We start from the raw sequence: 16,061 nt of genomic DNA, 5'->3' as shown, positions 1-16,061 counted from the left end.
AGCATTCCTGATATTATATGTAGATGACATATTATTGATTGGGAATGATATAAAACTATTAAGCAGTGTAAAAGGTTATTTGAATAATAGTTTTTCAATGAGAGACCTTGGTGAAGCATCGTACATATTAGGCATCAAGATTTATAGAGATAGATCAAGACGCCTAATAGGGCTTTCACAAAGTACATATCTGGACAAGATTCTAAAGAGTTTAGAATGGACGAAAGTAAGAAAGGGTTCTTACCTATGTTACCAGGCAAGGTCTTGAGTAAGACTCAAGGACCGGCTACGGCAGAAGAAAGAGAAAGGATGAGTCAGATCCCCTATGCCTCGGCAGTAGGCTCTATCATGTATGTCATGCTATGTACTAGACCGGATATAGCACATGCTGTTAGTTTGACTAGCAGATATCAAAGTGATCCAGGAATGGAACACTGGACAGCGGTCAAGAATATCCTGAAGTACTTGAAAAGAACTAAGGATATGTTTCTTTGTTATGGAGGTGACCAAGAGCTTGTTGTAACCAGTTACACCGATGCAAGTTGGAACACTGATCCTGATGACTCTAAGTCTCAGCCTGGGTACATGTTTATATTGAATGGTGCTGCAGTAAGCTCGGCAAGCTCGAAGCAGTGCACGGTGGCGAAGTGTTCAACAGAATCGGAGTACATAGCGGCTTCAGAGGCTTCATCAGAAGCGGTATGGATGAAGAGGTTCATTGTAGAGCTCGGTGTGGTTCCTAGTGCATTGGACCCACTAGTCATCTACTGTGACAACATGGGTGCCATCGCCAATGCACAAGAACCAAGGTCACACACAAGGCTGAAGCATATCAAGCTGCGTTATCATTCGATTCACGAGTACATCGAAGATGGAGAAGTAAAGATTTGCAAAGTACACACTGATCTGAATGTAGCAGATCCGTTGACTAAAGCTCTCCCTAGGGCAAAGCATGACCAACACTAGAATGCCATGGGTGTTAGGTACCTTACAATGTAATCTAGATTATTGACTCTAGTGCAAGTGGGAGACTGTTGGAGATATGCCCAAGAGGCAATAATAAAAGTGGTTATTATATATCTTTGTGTTTATGATAAATGTTTATATACCATGCTATAATTATATTAACCGAAACATTCATACATGTGTGTTATGTAAACAACAATGAGTCCCTAGTAAGCCTCTTAACTAGCTTGTTGATTAATAGATGACCATTGTTTCATGATCATAAACATTGGATGTTATTAATAACAAGGTTATGTCATTATATGAATGATGTAATGGACACACCCAATTAAGCGTAGCATAAGATCACGTCATTAAGTTATTTGCTATAAGCTTTCGATACATAGTTACCTAGTCCTTTCGACCATGAGATCATGTAAATCACTTATACTGGAAAGGTACTTTGATTACATCAAACGCCACTGCGTAAATGGGTGGTTATAAAGGTGGAATTAAGTATCTGGAAAGTATGAGTTGAGGCATATGGATCAACAGTGGGATTTGTCCATCCCGATGACGGATAGATATACTCTGGGCCCTCTCGGTGGAATGTCGTCTAAATAGCTTGCAAGCATATGAATAGTTCATAAGAGACCACATACCACGGTACGAGTAAAGAGTACTTGTCAGGAAACGAGGTTGAACAAGGTATAGAGAGATACCGATGATCAAACCTCAGACAAGTAAAATATCGCGTGACAAAGGGAATCGGTATCATATGTGAACGGTTCATTCGATCACTAAGTCATCGTTGAATATGTGGGAGCCATTATGGATCTCTAGATCCCGCTATTGGTTATTGGTCAGAGAGAGTTCTCAACCATGTCTACATAGTTCGCGAACCGTAGGGTGACACACTTAAGGTTTGATGTCGTATTAGTAGAACTTGAATATGGAATGGAGGTCGAAGTTTTGTTCGGAGTCTCGGATGGGATCCCGGACATCACGAGGAGTTCCGGAATGGTCCGGAGAATAAGATTCATATATAGGAAGTCATTTTATAAGTTTGAAAATGATCCGGTGCATTAATGGAGGGTTCTAGAAGGTTCTAGAAAAGTCCGGAAGAAATCAATATGGAAGGTGGAGTCCCTCCACCAAGCTTGGCCGGCCAACCCTAGAGGGCTGGAGTCCCAGGTGGACTCCACCAAGGTGGCCGGCCACCCCCTCCCAAGGAAAGGTGGGAATCCCACCTCAAGTGGGAATCCCACATTGGGTAGGTTTCATGTCATATGGAAGGTTTTGGTTTGGGGTCTTATTCGAAGACTTGTAGACCAACTCTTGGGTGTTCCACCTATATAATGAGGGACAAGGGGAGGGGGCCGGCCACACCAAAGCCATAGCTTGGCCGCACCCCTCAAGTGGTCGGCCACCCCCTCTCCCCAAACCCTAGCTGCCCCACTCCTCCACCTCTCCCGCAACGCTTAGCGAAGCTCCGCCGGAGATCTCCATCGCCACCGCCACCACGTCGTCGTGCTGCCGGATTCAAGGAGGAGCTACTACTTCCGCTGCCCGCTGGAACGGGGAGGAGGACGTCTTCATCAACACCGAACGTGTGACCGAGTACGGAGGTGCTGCCCGTTTGTGGCACCGTCAAGATCTTCTACGCGCTTTTGAAAGCGGCAAGCGATCATCTTCTGCAACAACGAGAGCCTTTTCTTGTAGGCTTTGGAACTCTTCAAGGGTTAGTCTCGTTCATCCCCTCGTTGCTACCGTCTTCTAGATTGCATCTTGGCTTGGATTGCGTTCTCGCGGTAAGAATTTTTTTGTTTTCTATGCAACGAATCCCTACACTTTCATTATGAAGCTCATTGAAGACACTTGGGTTGCTACTTGTCCGGCTCCTCTTCTTCACTCTATTCCTCTCAACATCACATCTCATGAAGTGAACGTTATTAGGGTCAAGCGCCACAACTCGCCCATAGAAGATGTTCCCCCCATGGATGAGAAGCCACCTAGCTGGGCTTCTAAGCTTGCTCGCCGCATGCGACAGATCTTTTGTCTCACCTCTGCTGTCAATCACCATCAGTATCAGCAGCATGCGGAGGCCAAGAAGTCTCGGGTTCGTCAGAAGAGCATTATGAGGGCTCTCAATGTGGACGTGTCTCCTCCCGGATCCGAGGAGAATATCACTCCGGAGGCTGAGTGGGTTTCTCAGCATGGTGTTCCTCTCCCTCCAGATGGTCTCGAGATCGAGTCTCCTCCTCACACTCCACCTTACCCCGGCGCTCCATCGGATCTTCCTCCCGGCTGGGCTAAGGCCGACCCTTGGGACGTGTAGTTCCTCCTGTCCGTTTTTGGTGCTTTGGTGCCAAAGGGGGAGAGTGAGACCTTATTAGTTTGCTCTCCGTTGGGTATTTGCATGGGGGAGTCACAAGCTCGTGTTGTCTTTGATTTTTATCGCTTGTGATTCCATTTATCGATGTGGTGTCGAACTATGTTCCTAGTTTTTATGTGTTTTGTGAACCTTATCTATGTGTATGGTACACTCCGTATGTGAGTCTTCTATGGATATCTATGTGTGCATGATCTATCTTTCTATATGCTTATCACTATGTTGTATTGCTAAACCATGGAAGATGGGTGCAAGATATAGGGGGAGCTTCTTATGTGTTAATGCTCATAAATAGGGGGAGCTCCTCTATATCTCTCACATACTTGTTATTTATTTTGATCATTCCTTGCAAGTACTTGTGTTGTCATCAAACGCCAAAAAGGGGGAGATTGAAAGAACATTTCCCGCCCTTTTGGGTTTTGTGTGTTTGATGTCAACACTAGGTATATATTTATGTGTGTTGATGTAGACAGGTACATGATCTTATAATATAAACATGGCTGGTGAATTGGATTGTCAGAACTGAAGCTTCTGCTGGTTTTTGGCGGAATTTCCGGCCCCTGCCGGCGGAACTTCCGTCCAGATCCTCCTCTCTGCAGAACCTCAACGCTCCTCACGTTGAAGCTCGTCGTTCGCAGGTCGGAAGTTCCGGTGCAGTTGGCCGAAAGTTCCGGTCAGCGGAACTTCCGCCCAACTTCCGGGCAAGTTCCGGAAACCTGCATTTGTGCCCCAGAACATGCCAGTATGGTTTTCTCGCATTTCTGGAACTTGGCCGGAACTTGGCCGGAACTTCCGGTCACCGGAAGTTCCGCCCTAGTTCCGCCCAAACTCAGTCTGCCAGCTCGTCTGACGCGGAAGCATCCTGCCGGAACTTCCGGTCCTCATGGCCGGAACTTCCGGTGCCAGCCGGAACTTCCGGTGTTACTGAAAAACGTCCATAACGGTCAGATCTGAGAGCCCCACTCATATAAATAGATCTCTTCTCCAATGGGACAAGTTGCTCAATCATTGCACAAAAATCTGCCAAGCTTCACCACCATTAGAGCCACCTCAAGAACTCAAGATTTGCAAGATCTCCTCCCTCACCCAACCAAAGCTCTTGATCTTTGGAGATTCGAAGGAGAAGACACCGATCTACATCCTCACCGAAGAGATTTACATTTTCCACTCATATGCTTGAGGGCCCTCTTGCTAGTGTTCCTCTTTGGATCCCTAGTTGATTGTTGTTGATGTATTGTTGTTGATTGTTGTGTTGTTACAGATTTGGGAGCCTCCAATTTGGTTGTGGATGTGTGCCCCAAGAACCTTGTAAAGGCCCGGTTTCCGCCTCGAGGAAATCCCTTAGTGGAAGTGTTCTAGGCCTTCGTGGCGTTGCTCACAGGAGATCTGAGTGAAGCCTTCGTGGCTGTTGGTTTGACTTTCGTAGCAACCACACTCATCCAAACGTAGACGTACCTTCTTGCAAAGGAAGGGAACTACGGGAATCATCTCCGTGTCTCCGCGCGCTCCACTCTCGGTTAGCTCTATCCTATCTTATCTCCTATATTGCGTAGCTATATCATGCTTAGTTGCTAGCTTTATCATATAGGGAAATTCACTTAGTTGCATATCTAGAGAATTTAGCTCCGTGTCAAGCCTAAATTGAAAAAGAACTAAAAATTGGTTAGCACTTATTCACCACCCCCTCTAGGTGCGACATACGATCCTTTCAGTGGTGGTGTGCTTATGCCTCCTGGAAGTGAGGCCCGGCTCAGAGGAGTCCTCGGATGTGGCTTCTCCGTCGTGTCTTGGCTTTGAGAAGTGTGATATTGTTGACGCTGCAGTCTCTCTCTCACCTGAGTTTGATAGGCAGGTGGTTCCTATTGGTGATGAGGTTTTGGAGTCATCGAAACCCACCACACAAACCCTAACTGGCAAAACCGATCTACGAACACCAAGGGCGGGTAGAGGCGTCAGGCCTCCCCTTCGGGATTAGAGATTGAAGAAGAGGAAAACAGCTTCTAAAGGGAACTAGAAGTCCTAGACCTAGAATGCGGGAAAGCGCTGGTTCGATGCCAGCTCGTGACAAGCGGGGTATGCTCGCTAGCATAAAAAATGGAATGGAAAGATCAAAAAGATCATTCCGCCTATGTACCCAAACCTATCAAAATCACATTAAGTAAACTATGATGTGTTTCACGGAAAACGACGATGAGAATTCCATTCAATAAAAAAAGAAAAAAGATCAAGGACTCGAAAAGGGGCAAGAGAGACTGTCATAAAAGGTATTGCGAGCGGTGCTTGGAGCGGTCGTCGTCGGAGAAGTTTGCGATTTTCTCGCTACCTTGGTTATTGCCTACCCTGGACCTGCAATTGGCTGACGGGTGCCCCCTATGTCGTAGCTTGTCCTTTACGGCTCGATGTTGGAGTGTCGTGTTTGAGTGTTTGTTAGTGTCGCGATATTGGAGTGTCTTGGTTGTGGGTGTGTGGGTATGTTGTTTGTTTGAGCTTAATCGTAATCGTGTTGCTGTAGGTTTTTGTTCAATTTCCTCCTAAAAACTAAGCATACTTTTCTCAATTAATAGACGAGGCAAATCTTTCACCTGCATGTATAAAAAAAAAAGGCCGCGCCTAGGCCTTTTGTCACCACGAAGTCAGCTGCGAGGCTACAAATACGGCCCACCGGCCTCTCGTCCTGGCAAAACAAAAGCGAGAGAGAAAAGGAAAGTTAAGAAGAGCTCTCGACGACTGAAACCCTACCCGAAGCCCCGCCGCCGCCGTCGCCTTTCGCTCTCGCTGTACACCCTTGCACCCCAAGACTCAATCTTTCTCTCCCACCCAACCCGATCTGATCCGATTCGTGCGTGCTCGTCTAGGTTTCCATCCTTCGCGCCGCCAGGAGAGGAGGGGGTGAAGAAGGCCAGCGCCACCATGGCGGACGAAGAGCATATGGAGAGGAAGGAGGAGGCCACCGAGGTGAAAAACGCTCTCTTTTTCTCTGTCTCCTCTCTTCCGTTTCGCGCAGCTGCTTCGGGGGATTCGTCTTTGGTTTGGGCGGCGAATAGGCTACCCGAAGGAAGGGGACGGGGGTTAGGGTTTCGTGCTTATGGATTTGCGTGGGTCCTCGGTCTGGCGTATGAATCCGCGACGATGGGAGCGATATGTTGTCGATTTGTGTGCATACTAGGTTATTGAAGAACGGGTTATTCTGCTAAATCAAGGCATAGGTTTGGTTGATGCGCGGTGTGCCGTCAGATGCAAGGGCTGCGCCGGTTTGTTTCTGGGTTGGAATGTAAAACCAAATTATTTGACTTATTCTGAATTGTTTCACGTACGAGAGAGTTGAAGTTAAGCCTAGGATTTCAAGCTCATGTAGCATTGAACAGCAGTATGTGGTTGGCTAAAACGTTTGAACTCTTAATGTTGATGTACGACAGTAATGTCGCATGATGCAGAAGTTACTGGCTTTACTTCACGGTGTACTATTTGTTCACTTTGGTTCGGAATAGCTATTGCCTGCTTGTTGGTGTTTCATATATAGATTCGATTTTCCCCTGTCTTCTCTGTCGTGCATGCTTATTGACAGTGTTTGTGATATTTTGCAGATCGCCCCTTTCGATCCAACCAAGAAGAAGAAGAAGAAGAAGGTTGTGATCCAAGATCCGGCTGACGAGGTTGATAAGTTGGCAGAGAAGACAGAGAGCTTGGCAGGTTTGTTTAGTATGCTGCAAAAGATGGTTTCAAGATCTGCTTGCCACTCTTGTTGAAACTTGTATGCATTGTTTTCAGTCGCTGAGTCTGGCGAGCCAAGCTTCACAGGATTGAAAAAGAAGAAGAAGAAACAGGTCAGTTCCTTAGGCCGAGTTTGTTGTTTCTGTCCTATGTTTTGATTATTTTTATGCTCTCAAGAAAAAGATGTGAGATGTGCGCTATCCTATTTTCTACATTGAAAAAATCTTATATCCCATTCTCCTCTTATATGTATCTCATATGTTTTGGAGATCAACTCCTTTTTGCAATTTTCAACAACTCACTTATGCTCAAATTTCAGGTGGAACTTGACCCATCGCTTGTTGAGGCTGCTGATGGTGAAGACACTATTGGTAAATATATTGATCATTAGTAGTTCTATTTTCCCTCGGCATTGCATTTGCTGCTGTCTCTGAGCATGTGATTTCCAGATGATCAAATTGGAGAGGATGAACAAGGAGAAGGGATTGTGTTGGGTGGAGTGACCCAATACCCGTGGGAAGGGACTGATAGAGATTACAAGTATGATGAGGTAATTGATACTTCATTTCTGTTAAAGTTTCATTATCCTGTTGCTATTGTATGTGGACAAATGATAGAACATGAGCTCTATGAACAAATAAATAGAAAAGATCACGAGTTTTTTTCCTTAAAAGCAGTAAGGTGGTACCTTCTCCCACCATCAGTATATCTTCACAAGCCATATTTTGTAAGGTGGTACAGTGTATATATTGAGAGTGCTGTATTTTTTTGTGTATTTCTTGATTTAGCTATTTCTTTGCTGTTTATACTGTAGATGCTCTGGTACATAATTAGCATGTTGGGCAGTGCCAATTTTTTATCGTTTTCAATTGCATTACCTTTTCTGAAACCTTATCACTAATTTGTTTGGTTACAGCTGCTTGGCAGAGTCTTCAATATCCTGCGTGAGAATAATCCAGATCTTGCTGGTGATAGACGAAGAACAGTTATGAGGCCCCCTCAAGTTCTTAGAGAAGGCACAAAGAAGACAGTTTTTGTGAACTTCATGGACTTGTGCAAAACGTATGATTCTTCTTTGTTTTCACTCCTTTTGATCTTGTTCCCCTGTTAGTTTGTTTTCATTCGAAAATCATAAGGCTGTCATGAGCTAATTTAAGTGGTATTTCTACTTACCAGAATGCATAGGCAACCTGAGCATGTGATGATGTTTTTACTTGCTGAGATGGGAACAAGTGGATCCCTTGATGGGCAACAGAGGTTGGTTATCAAAGGAAGATTTGCCCCGAAGAACTTTGAAGCAATACTGAGGAGATATATCAGTAAGTTTGCTGTTTCTTTCATGACTGCGGTTTCAGCTCCTTTTCTGTGTCTTTTATGTGCAAGTAGTGGTAGCACTAGATGCACTTAGGAGAAGAAAATGCATAAATTTTCTATATTCTTATCTCTGAGCTGCTTTAATTTTTTATGCTCAATGGACTAACTTCTGCTATCGCAATTTCACTCTTTTCAGATGAATATGTCATATGCAATGGATGCAAGAGTCCAGATACTATCCTTTCCAAGGAGAATCGGTTGTTCTTCCTACGTTGTGAACAGGTAAGCACCATATTATTCTGCGCAGACGAGTTACACTAAGCAGTTTGAATTGATCATGTTTATATCTTCTGTTTCTTGTACAAATTTGCCTAATTTTGGTTTTATCTGTGTTTTGCCTTTGATAACTTGCCAGACTGCATTTTGTGACAAGTATTTGTGTAATACTATCTGCAAGAGCTCAGGCTCAAAATACGTCATAGTTTTTTTCCTTTTGGATTGCATTGTCATCTTTTTCTGAACCTAGATATTGCAAGTGCTATTATTTGGTTACATTGTTTGGCAAATATGTTATGTGTACATTTGAGGTTTAAAGCCGTACCATAGGTCCTTGGTATTCCTTTTTATTGTTTTAAGCTATTGTGTTCTGTTTTTTATGTTTACGTTCAATTAGAGTGTTTCCCATCTCTACTCTCTACCTATGATGAATTGCAAACTGTATTGCCTACATTGGTTGATCAATCTTATGAGAAACTTCTGCAATTTCTGAGGATGGTTAATTGCCATTTATTTAGTCAGCTGCATTTTTAAATGTAGAATTTAGAATCTGTATTCAAATGAGAATCTAGTTTCTATGTATGATGAGTTGCAAACTGTATTTGGTTGCTACTTATGTAGTTCTGTCCATGATGAGCTGCTGAGTTATTTGGTTACATTGTTTGACAAACATGTTGAGGTTTAAGGCTGTTCCATAGGTTCTTGGTATTCCTTTTTATTGTTTTAAGCTTTTATGTTCTGTTTTTATGTTCACATTCAATTAATTAATAGTATTTCCCCGTGTCTAGTCTCTACCTATGATGAGTTGCAAACTGTATTGCCTACATTGGTTGATCAATCTTATGAGAAACTTCCGCAACTTCTGAGGATGGAACGTTGCCATTTATATAGTCAGCTGCATTTTTGAATGTAGAATTTAGAATCTACCTATGATGAGTTGCAAACTGTATTGCCTACATTGGTTGATCAATCTTATGAGAAACTTCCGCAACTTCTGAGGATGGAACGTTTGCCATTTATATAGTCAGCTGCATTTTTAAATGTAGAATTTAGAATCCCTGTACAATTGAGAATTTAGTTTCTACCTATGATGAGTTGCAAACTGTATTGCCTACATTGGTTGATCAATCTTATGAGAAACTTCCGCAGCTTCTGAGGATGGAACGTTTGCCATTTATTTAGTCAGCTGCATTTTTAAATGTAGAATGTTGAATCTCTATACAATTGAGAATTTAGTTTCTACCTATGATGAGTTGCAAACTGTATTGCCTACATTGGTTGATCAATTTAATGATAAACTTGCACAGCTTCTGAGGATGGAACATTGCCTTTCATTTAGTTAGCTGCAATTTATGTATTTTTTAATGTAGAATATATAATCTGTATACAATTTTGCCTACATTGTTTTACAAATCTATTTGTTATAATATTGCAACGTTCTGAGTTATGTATGTTTCGTTTTAATTGTTTTTAGCTAAAATGCTGTGATTTATGTGTTGAATGCGCGACTGGTGGTATCTGGGCTGTCTTTCCTATGCTGAGTTGCTAACTGTATTGCCTACATTGTTTGATCAATCTTATGAGAAACTTCTGCAACGTCTGAGGATGGATACCTTTACATTTCGTACTAGTTCATGTGTTCTCTACCTATGATGAGTTGCAAACTTCATTGCCTACATTGTTTGACTAATGGTATGAGAAACTCCTGCAACTTCTGAGGATGGAACACTGATATTTGTTTGTATTGCGTTACCTCTAGAGCTTTGAACTTTCTACCTATGATGAGTTGCGAACTTTATTGCCTACATTGTTTGACCAATCCTATGAGAAACTGATGCAACATCTGAGGACTCAACATTATCATTTCTGAGAATCTGCTGCAATCTAGTACTCCCTCCGACCCCAATTAATTGTTGCAGATTTAGGCAAAATGTATCTAGATCTGTGTAGGTTCATTGAATCTGAGACAACTGATTTGGGTCAGAGGTAGTATATTTGTTGTGCCTTAAGAGTTTAAATATTAGTTTGTAGTACTGGAGTTATGCTGATGATGAGTTGAAGTTATTGCCTACATTGTTTGACAAATATGTTAGTGATATAAAGACTGCAACTTCTGAGGCTTCAGCGTTATCATGGCTCTTCTGCATTTTTACTTGCTGTCTCTATCTGAAAACTAATGCTTACAGTGTCTTTTACCTATGATGAGTTGCAAACTTCATTGCCTACATTGTTTGACTAAACTTGTGAGAAACTTCTGCAACGTCTGAGGCTGAAACATTGCGCCTTTTATTTGAATCTGCTGCAGTTTAGTAGTTTCTTAGCTGCAAACCTAGTTTAACCACCTAACTGATTTTTTTATTATCTTGATCAGTGCGGTTCGTCCAGGTCAGTTGCTCCTATCAAGGCTGGGTTCGTGGCGCAAGTTGGCCGTCGGAAGGCTGGGACTTAAGTTGGCTAGTGCTTTTATGCTATATCAACATAATCCAGTTTGCCGATTTACAACAATTATTGTCCAGTTCTTACTGTACCTACACTGTTTTGTGGATTTCGTTTTTTCCTGTACTTTGAATGTTGCTGGGAATTCCGATTTATCTGAGAGGATCTATGTTTGCGGCCTAACTGCCTTTGCTCTGCTTTGATTTTTCATGGAAGGAATCAGTGTCTTACTGATTTACTAGGGTTGTCAATCACTTCATAATAGGCATAACATTGTATGAACGCCGGATTCAACTGTCGATCATTTAGGAGCTTAACGACCAAACCTGCGGGATAAAAAGGTATCCCCATAAGGCCTCGTTCGTTTAATCCCTAACAGGCAGGGATCAGCCTGGATTGTGGCCCGATGCCGGGTTTCTAGCCCAGCGAGGCTTTCTTTCCAGGCCAGTAAATTTGAGGTCTTCGTTTAGCCCCCATCTGGATTACAGCCCGGCCCATCCCGTCCAGCTCCTCCTCACTTCTTCTGGATAAAATTTCTCCCCACCAGACCCGTGGAAAAAAAATCCACGACGCGAGCGACGGGGCGACAGCGACGCCTTCCCCTCCCGGACGTGGCTACACAGTGCTATAGCACCGTTTTGCCTTAGGGAGTAACCCCCTGTTGGAACCCACTTTTTTCTGTTTTTGGGTGTGGTCCCGGTAACCTTTCCAAAAACGGAAAGTTTTCTTTCCTCTTTTGTTCCAGCCGAAATTGTTGACTTGGCCCATCAGAACAGGACGAGAAAAGGTGGGACCACAAGTATACAGACAAGAAAAATTACATTTAAAGCCCAGTTCGTGCATGGACCAATCCAAAACAACCCAGGACAGAGTCCAGTTCTTCCCAACCTACCTCTCTCTCTCGTCTACCTGTTCTTCCTCCAGCCGTCAGGCCAGTTCTTCCCCAAGCTCCATGGCTGCACACCTTGCTGCCTCAAGTTGATCAAAGGAAAAGTACATCTGAAGAACAGATCTGAAGAACAACTCTCTGGAAAACAACAAATCAAAGAGGTAAACAGACTTTAACTTCACCCCTGCCCCTCTCCCTCCAATTCTCCAATGCTCTCCCTCAAATTCCCCAATGCTCTGCTTTTACCAGCAAGAAAGTACATCTGGATCATGCAGATTCAACAGAACTTTGATGGGATAGCCCCAGATCATGCAGATTCAACAGAAAAACAGGGGAGATGCAGATTTCGAAAAAATATACATGCAAAAGGAAAAGCTTTTGCATAATAGGATGCAAAAACATAACAAGAAAAATGGATAGTTATATCAAACCATGCATATATAAACACATGTCATCTGCATGCTTCATAGTAGAGATAGCATATAGATCCAGAACAACAAGTAGAAAAAGTTGGTGCCTAGAACTAGATGAGAAAGTTTCTGGAAAATGCACTTTCAGTTGCATGGTTGGGTGAACCAGAAGTAGGAAATGAAAGAGTTTCTGGGGCTATCATGACAAAACATCTCTTGAATCCATTGGAACCATAGCATCATGCAATACTGGTAGGAAACTACAGCAAGTTGTCCATCTTGAAATTCCCTGTGTAGTTAAATGAAAAAAAAGATAGATAAGTGACTATACAAGCTGGACAGAAAACATTTGCAGTTAAACAAAATATACAGTAGATAGCGTTATGAGGAAGACAATACTACATGGCTGCTTCTGTGTTTTGTATGTTTAAATTTCAAGTTACATTTATACAGAAGCAGTAAAAATGATATAGTAGTCAGTAGTACAAGTTGGTTTTTTTTCTTGTATGTATAAATTTCAAGTTTCTACATAAAAAATGAACTGACAGTATATGCTTGTATAAAAAATGCTTTGTTAGCAGTATGTGCTGTCCCATATAATTACATGCTTTCATGCCATTTTTCAAACAAAAAGTGATAGCAGTAGCACATGCAAAACATGATCAACTAAGTGAAGAACGACACAGCTACTGTCATATGGCCTAACTATCGAGTTTAAAAATACATTCCTGCAAGAAAATGCTAACATTTAGGTTCCTACTGACAGGTTATGGATCCAGAGTATGCTCCTGGATTTCTAGATCTGAATGAGCCAATACCCGAAGATGTCAGTGTGTTTGACGATTTGCAAGAAGAACATACACCAGTGAACACCGCAAGAACCTCGAGCAATGCAGATGTAACAAAAAGTTCTGAACAAAGCAAGCATGCAAGTGGTAGCAACATTGGTGCAAGTTCTGGACAGAGCAAGCATGCTAGTGGTAGCAACATTGGTGCATCCGCTGACACAAACCCTATAACAGGTGAAACACTTTCTACTGAAGATTCGGGAGGTGACGATGATGATGAAGTCCAATCAACTCCAGTAAGCCAAACTGAAGTGCAAACACCATATCCTGGCATGATTTTCGATTCATGGGATGAAGCGAAGATGCATTACAACAGATATGCTAAGAAGCTTGGATTCTCCATCAAGTGTAGTACATCCAAGAACTCTACACTTGATGGTCAGAAGGACAAACAGATGTTCGTTTGCAACAAGAATGGCAAGAATGAAGACATTAACATGCAAGAAGCGGCACCGGTTAGGCAGCGGAACAAAAGCATCACTAAGAAAACTGAATGCAAGGCTAGGCTAAGGATCAAAAGGAAAGGTACAAAGTGGCATGTAACATATTTCATTGAAGAGCACAATCACAATATGATAAAGAAGTTCTCTTTGAAGAAATATTTAAGGTCTCATAAAGGAATTCCCAAGGAAGAAAGGGACTTTGTCAAGCTCTTGCATAAGGTGAATCTCTCTGCTGGAAGGGTAATGAGGATCATGGGAGAAGTCTATGGTGGTCTGGCCAATGTACCCTATGATAGCAAGTCTGTTAGCAATTTCATGGCTACCATTAATGAAGATCAAACAATCAAGGACATGTCAAAGCTGCTTTCTCACTTTGCAAGGATAAAAAAGGAAGACCCAGATTTCTACTTCAACTTGCATACAGATCATGCTGATAAGGTTGACCGCATATTTTGGGTTGATGGCCCAGCAATAGCTGCATACAAGAACTACAACGACTGTCTCTCATTTGACACCACGTACATGACAAACATGTACAATATGCCGTTTGCGCCATTCATTGGGATCAATAGGTATTGTCAAAGCATCCAGCTAGGTTGTGGTTTCCTAAAAAATGAAAATGTGGAGAGTTTTGTGTGGCTCTTTCAAGAGTTTCTTGAAGCAATGAACGGCCTCCAGCCCCAAAACTTCATTACTGACCAAGATGCAGCGATGAGATCTGCAATTCTCGCTGAATTTCCAAACTGTTGCCACAGAAACTGTAGGTGGCACATTATGCAGAATGCGCAGGCAGTTTTGGGAAATTTCTTGTCAAAACATGAAGAGCTAAGGCAAGAGTTGAATGCAATTATTGACTACAGCATGTCAGTTGATGAATTCGAAACAAGGTGGGCAGATATGCTTCGCAAACACAATGTAGCGGACAACACACATCTTGCAGATTTGTATCACTTGAGAGCAACTTTTGTCCCAGCTTACTTCAAGGATCGCTTCTTCCCGTTCCTACAAACTACCGCCCGGAGTGAGGGGTTTAATGCTGTTCTGAAAACATACAGTAACCCTCACTACAGTATGCATCACTTCTTTGAACAATACTTAAAGTTGCAAGAGAAAATTAATGTAGCGGAGGATTCAGTCGAGTTTTTGGATGAAGATAAGACTTTTAGGGTGTGGGGTGACTACCCTATTGAAGAGCAAGCACTGAAGGTTTATACGCGACCCATATACTTGCGTCTCAGGGCTGAGCTTCGTAAAGTGACATCCTACAATGTGCACCTTATTGGTGGCCAAAGTTATGATGTCCTCCCAATTAAAGCCTACGTCTATGGCTATGGTAGTAGGAGCTACCAAGTTGAGGCTAATGTCGAAACTGAAACTTACAGCTGCGAGTGCTGCAAGTTCAGTAGGGATGGATTGCTTTGCTGTCATATATTCAGAGTAATGGTGCAATTGGGTTGTATTAACAAAATTCCAGAGAAATACATACTAGACAGGTGGAGAGTACAGGAGGAAAACATTGTGGAGGAAAAAATGGACTTGCCTAAGCAGCCAGTGGGCAGGAAGATGAATAACAAAGAAAGGCAGCAGTTGCGTTACGGAACTCTATGCAATGACTACACCAGAGTAGCAAGAATGGCATCAACATCAGAAAAAGGAAAAGCCATTGCAGATAAATACATGCTAGCTTTGGAGAAAGAGTTGTTGGAAATGAAAGCTTCTGAATCTGCAAAGAGGAAGAAGAAAAAACAGGCTGCTCCATCTTTTGATGAGGGACCAGATGTAGAAAATGTAGGTGACGATGGGCAAGGGAATTCTTCAAAGTTTGACCATGTTGAAGATCCGGTTTATATTGCTAAACAAGGTCGTCCAGCTGAAAAGAGGAAGAAGTCTGGACTGCACCTGAAGGCTACAAAGGTTGTGAAATGCAGTGTATGTGGGTCAATCCAGCACACTGCAGCTACATGCAAAGATAAGATAACGCCAGGACCAGAATCAAAGGAAATCGATTTCTTCCGTGACATGGTCTAGCTTATTGAAAAATGCAAAGTTGTTTCGTTAATGATTTAAGTTGTAATGAACTTAGCTTTGTGTTGACGTCAAACTTACTGTGGTGGTAGGTGGCATGATAATTTTACATGCATGTGCTTCATGATGTAATAAGAGAATGCAAAAAAGTGTTGAACTGCTGTCCATGTGCTTACTGTTAGCATATGCACTTTGTAAGCACAATCAGGATTTTGTCTTAGGGATGTATAAAAACACATGCAATCAAACAAATTGTATCAGAAAAATACAAAGCAAACATATGTATATATATATAATAGAGTGTAGAAAAACAGACAGAAAAAATACACTTATCAACAGCTGTCATACAAAAAAACAGACAACAGAATACTC

At 42.4% G+C, this 16,061-nt stretch overlaps 2 protein-coding genes and 10 non-coding genes across 13 annotated transcripts; all 12 read left to right on the top strand.

Moving 5' to 3' along the window:
• Positions 1–5,993: 5,993 nt before the first annotated feature.
• Positions 5,994–11,257, top strand: LOC127294930 (eukaryotic translation initiation factor 2 subunit beta). Of its 2 annotated transcripts, XM_051324836.2 has the most exons (10): positions 5,994–6,114; positions 6,193–6,292; positions 6,922–7,027; positions 7,106–7,161; positions 7,368–7,419; positions 7,498–7,598; positions 7,965–8,110; positions 8,225–8,367; positions 8,559–8,644; positions 11,010–11,257. In XM_051324836.2, the coding sequence occupies exons 2-10, from the start codon at positions 6,248–6,250 to the stop codon at positions 11,085–11,087; spliced, it is 813 nt and encodes a 270-aa protein (XP_051180796.1). In that variant the 5' UTR covers positions 5,994–6,114; positions 6,193–6,247; the 3' UTR covers positions 11,088–11,257. The 2 variants fall into 2 exon arrangements, with proteins under 2 accessions (XP_051180796.1, XP_051180797.1); XM_051324837.1 differs by lacking the exon at positions 5,994–6,114 and having other exon boundaries at positions 6,128–6,292.
• Positions 9,056–9,138, top strand: LOC127297728 (small nucleolar RNA SNORD34). Its single transcript, XR_007849417.1, has one exon. It is a non-coding gene; the product is annotated as a small nucleolar RNA SNORD34 (small nucleolar RNA).
• LOC127297722 (small nucleolar RNA SNORD34) lies at positions 9,429–9,511 on the top strand. Its single transcript, XR_007849412.1, has one exon. It is a non-coding gene; the product is annotated as a small nucleolar RNA SNORD34 (small nucleolar RNA).
• On the top strand, positions 9,561–9,643 carry LOC127297721 (small nucleolar RNA SNORD34). Its single transcript, XR_007849411.1, has one exon. It is a non-coding gene; the product is annotated as a small nucleolar RNA SNORD34 (small nucleolar RNA).
• Positions 9,719–9,801, top strand: LOC127297729 (small nucleolar RNA SNORD34). Its single transcript, XR_007849418.1, has one exon. It is a non-coding gene; the product is annotated as a small nucleolar RNA SNORD34 (small nucleolar RNA).
• Positions 9,877–9,959, top strand: LOC127297727 (small nucleolar RNA SNORD34). Its single transcript, XR_007849416.1, has one exon. It is a non-coding gene; the product is annotated as a small nucleolar RNA SNORD34 (small nucleolar RNA).
• LOC127297720 (small nucleolar RNA SNORD34) lies at positions 10,165–10,248 on the top strand. Its single transcript, XR_007849410.1, has one exon. It is a non-coding gene; the product is annotated as a small nucleolar RNA SNORD34 (small nucleolar RNA).
• LOC127297719 (small nucleolar RNA SNORD34) lies at positions 10,281–10,363 on the top strand. The gene has a single exon (XR_007849409.1). It is a non-coding gene; the product is annotated as a small nucleolar RNA SNORD34 (small nucleolar RNA).
• On the top strand, positions 10,409–10,492 carry LOC127297726 (small nucleolar RNA SNORD34). The gene has a single exon (XR_007849415.1). It is a non-coding gene; the product is annotated as a small nucleolar RNA SNORD34 (small nucleolar RNA).
• On the top strand, positions 10,678–10,762 carry LOC127297723 (small nucleolar RNA SNORD34). Its single transcript, XR_007849413.1, has one exon. It is a non-coding gene; the product is annotated as a small nucleolar RNA SNORD34 (small nucleolar RNA).
• LOC127297718 (small nucleolar RNA SNORD34) lies at positions 10,829–10,912 on the top strand. The gene has a single exon (XR_007849408.1). It is a non-coding gene; the product is annotated as a small nucleolar RNA SNORD34 (small nucleolar RNA).
• A 1,885-nt stretch (positions 11,258–13,142) lies between the features above and the next one.
• LOC127347497 (protein FAR1-RELATED SEQUENCE 5-like) lies at positions 13,143–15,692 on the top strand. The gene has a single exon (XM_051373679.1). The coding sequence runs from the start codon at positions 13,143–13,145 to the stop codon at positions 15,690–15,692; it is 2,550 nt and encodes an 849-aa protein (XP_051229639.1).
• Positions 15,693–16,061: the final 369 nt, after the last annotated feature.

This window comes from Lolium perenne, chromosome 4 (genome assembly GCF_019359855.2).
Source record: "Lolium perenne isolate Kyuss_39 chromosome 4, Kyuss_2.0, whole genome shotgun sequence".
NCBI lineage: Eukaryota > Viridiplantae > Streptophyta > Magnoliopsida > Poales > Poaceae > Lolium > Lolium perenne.
This window is presented reverse-complemented; position numbering and strand designations above follow the sequence as displayed.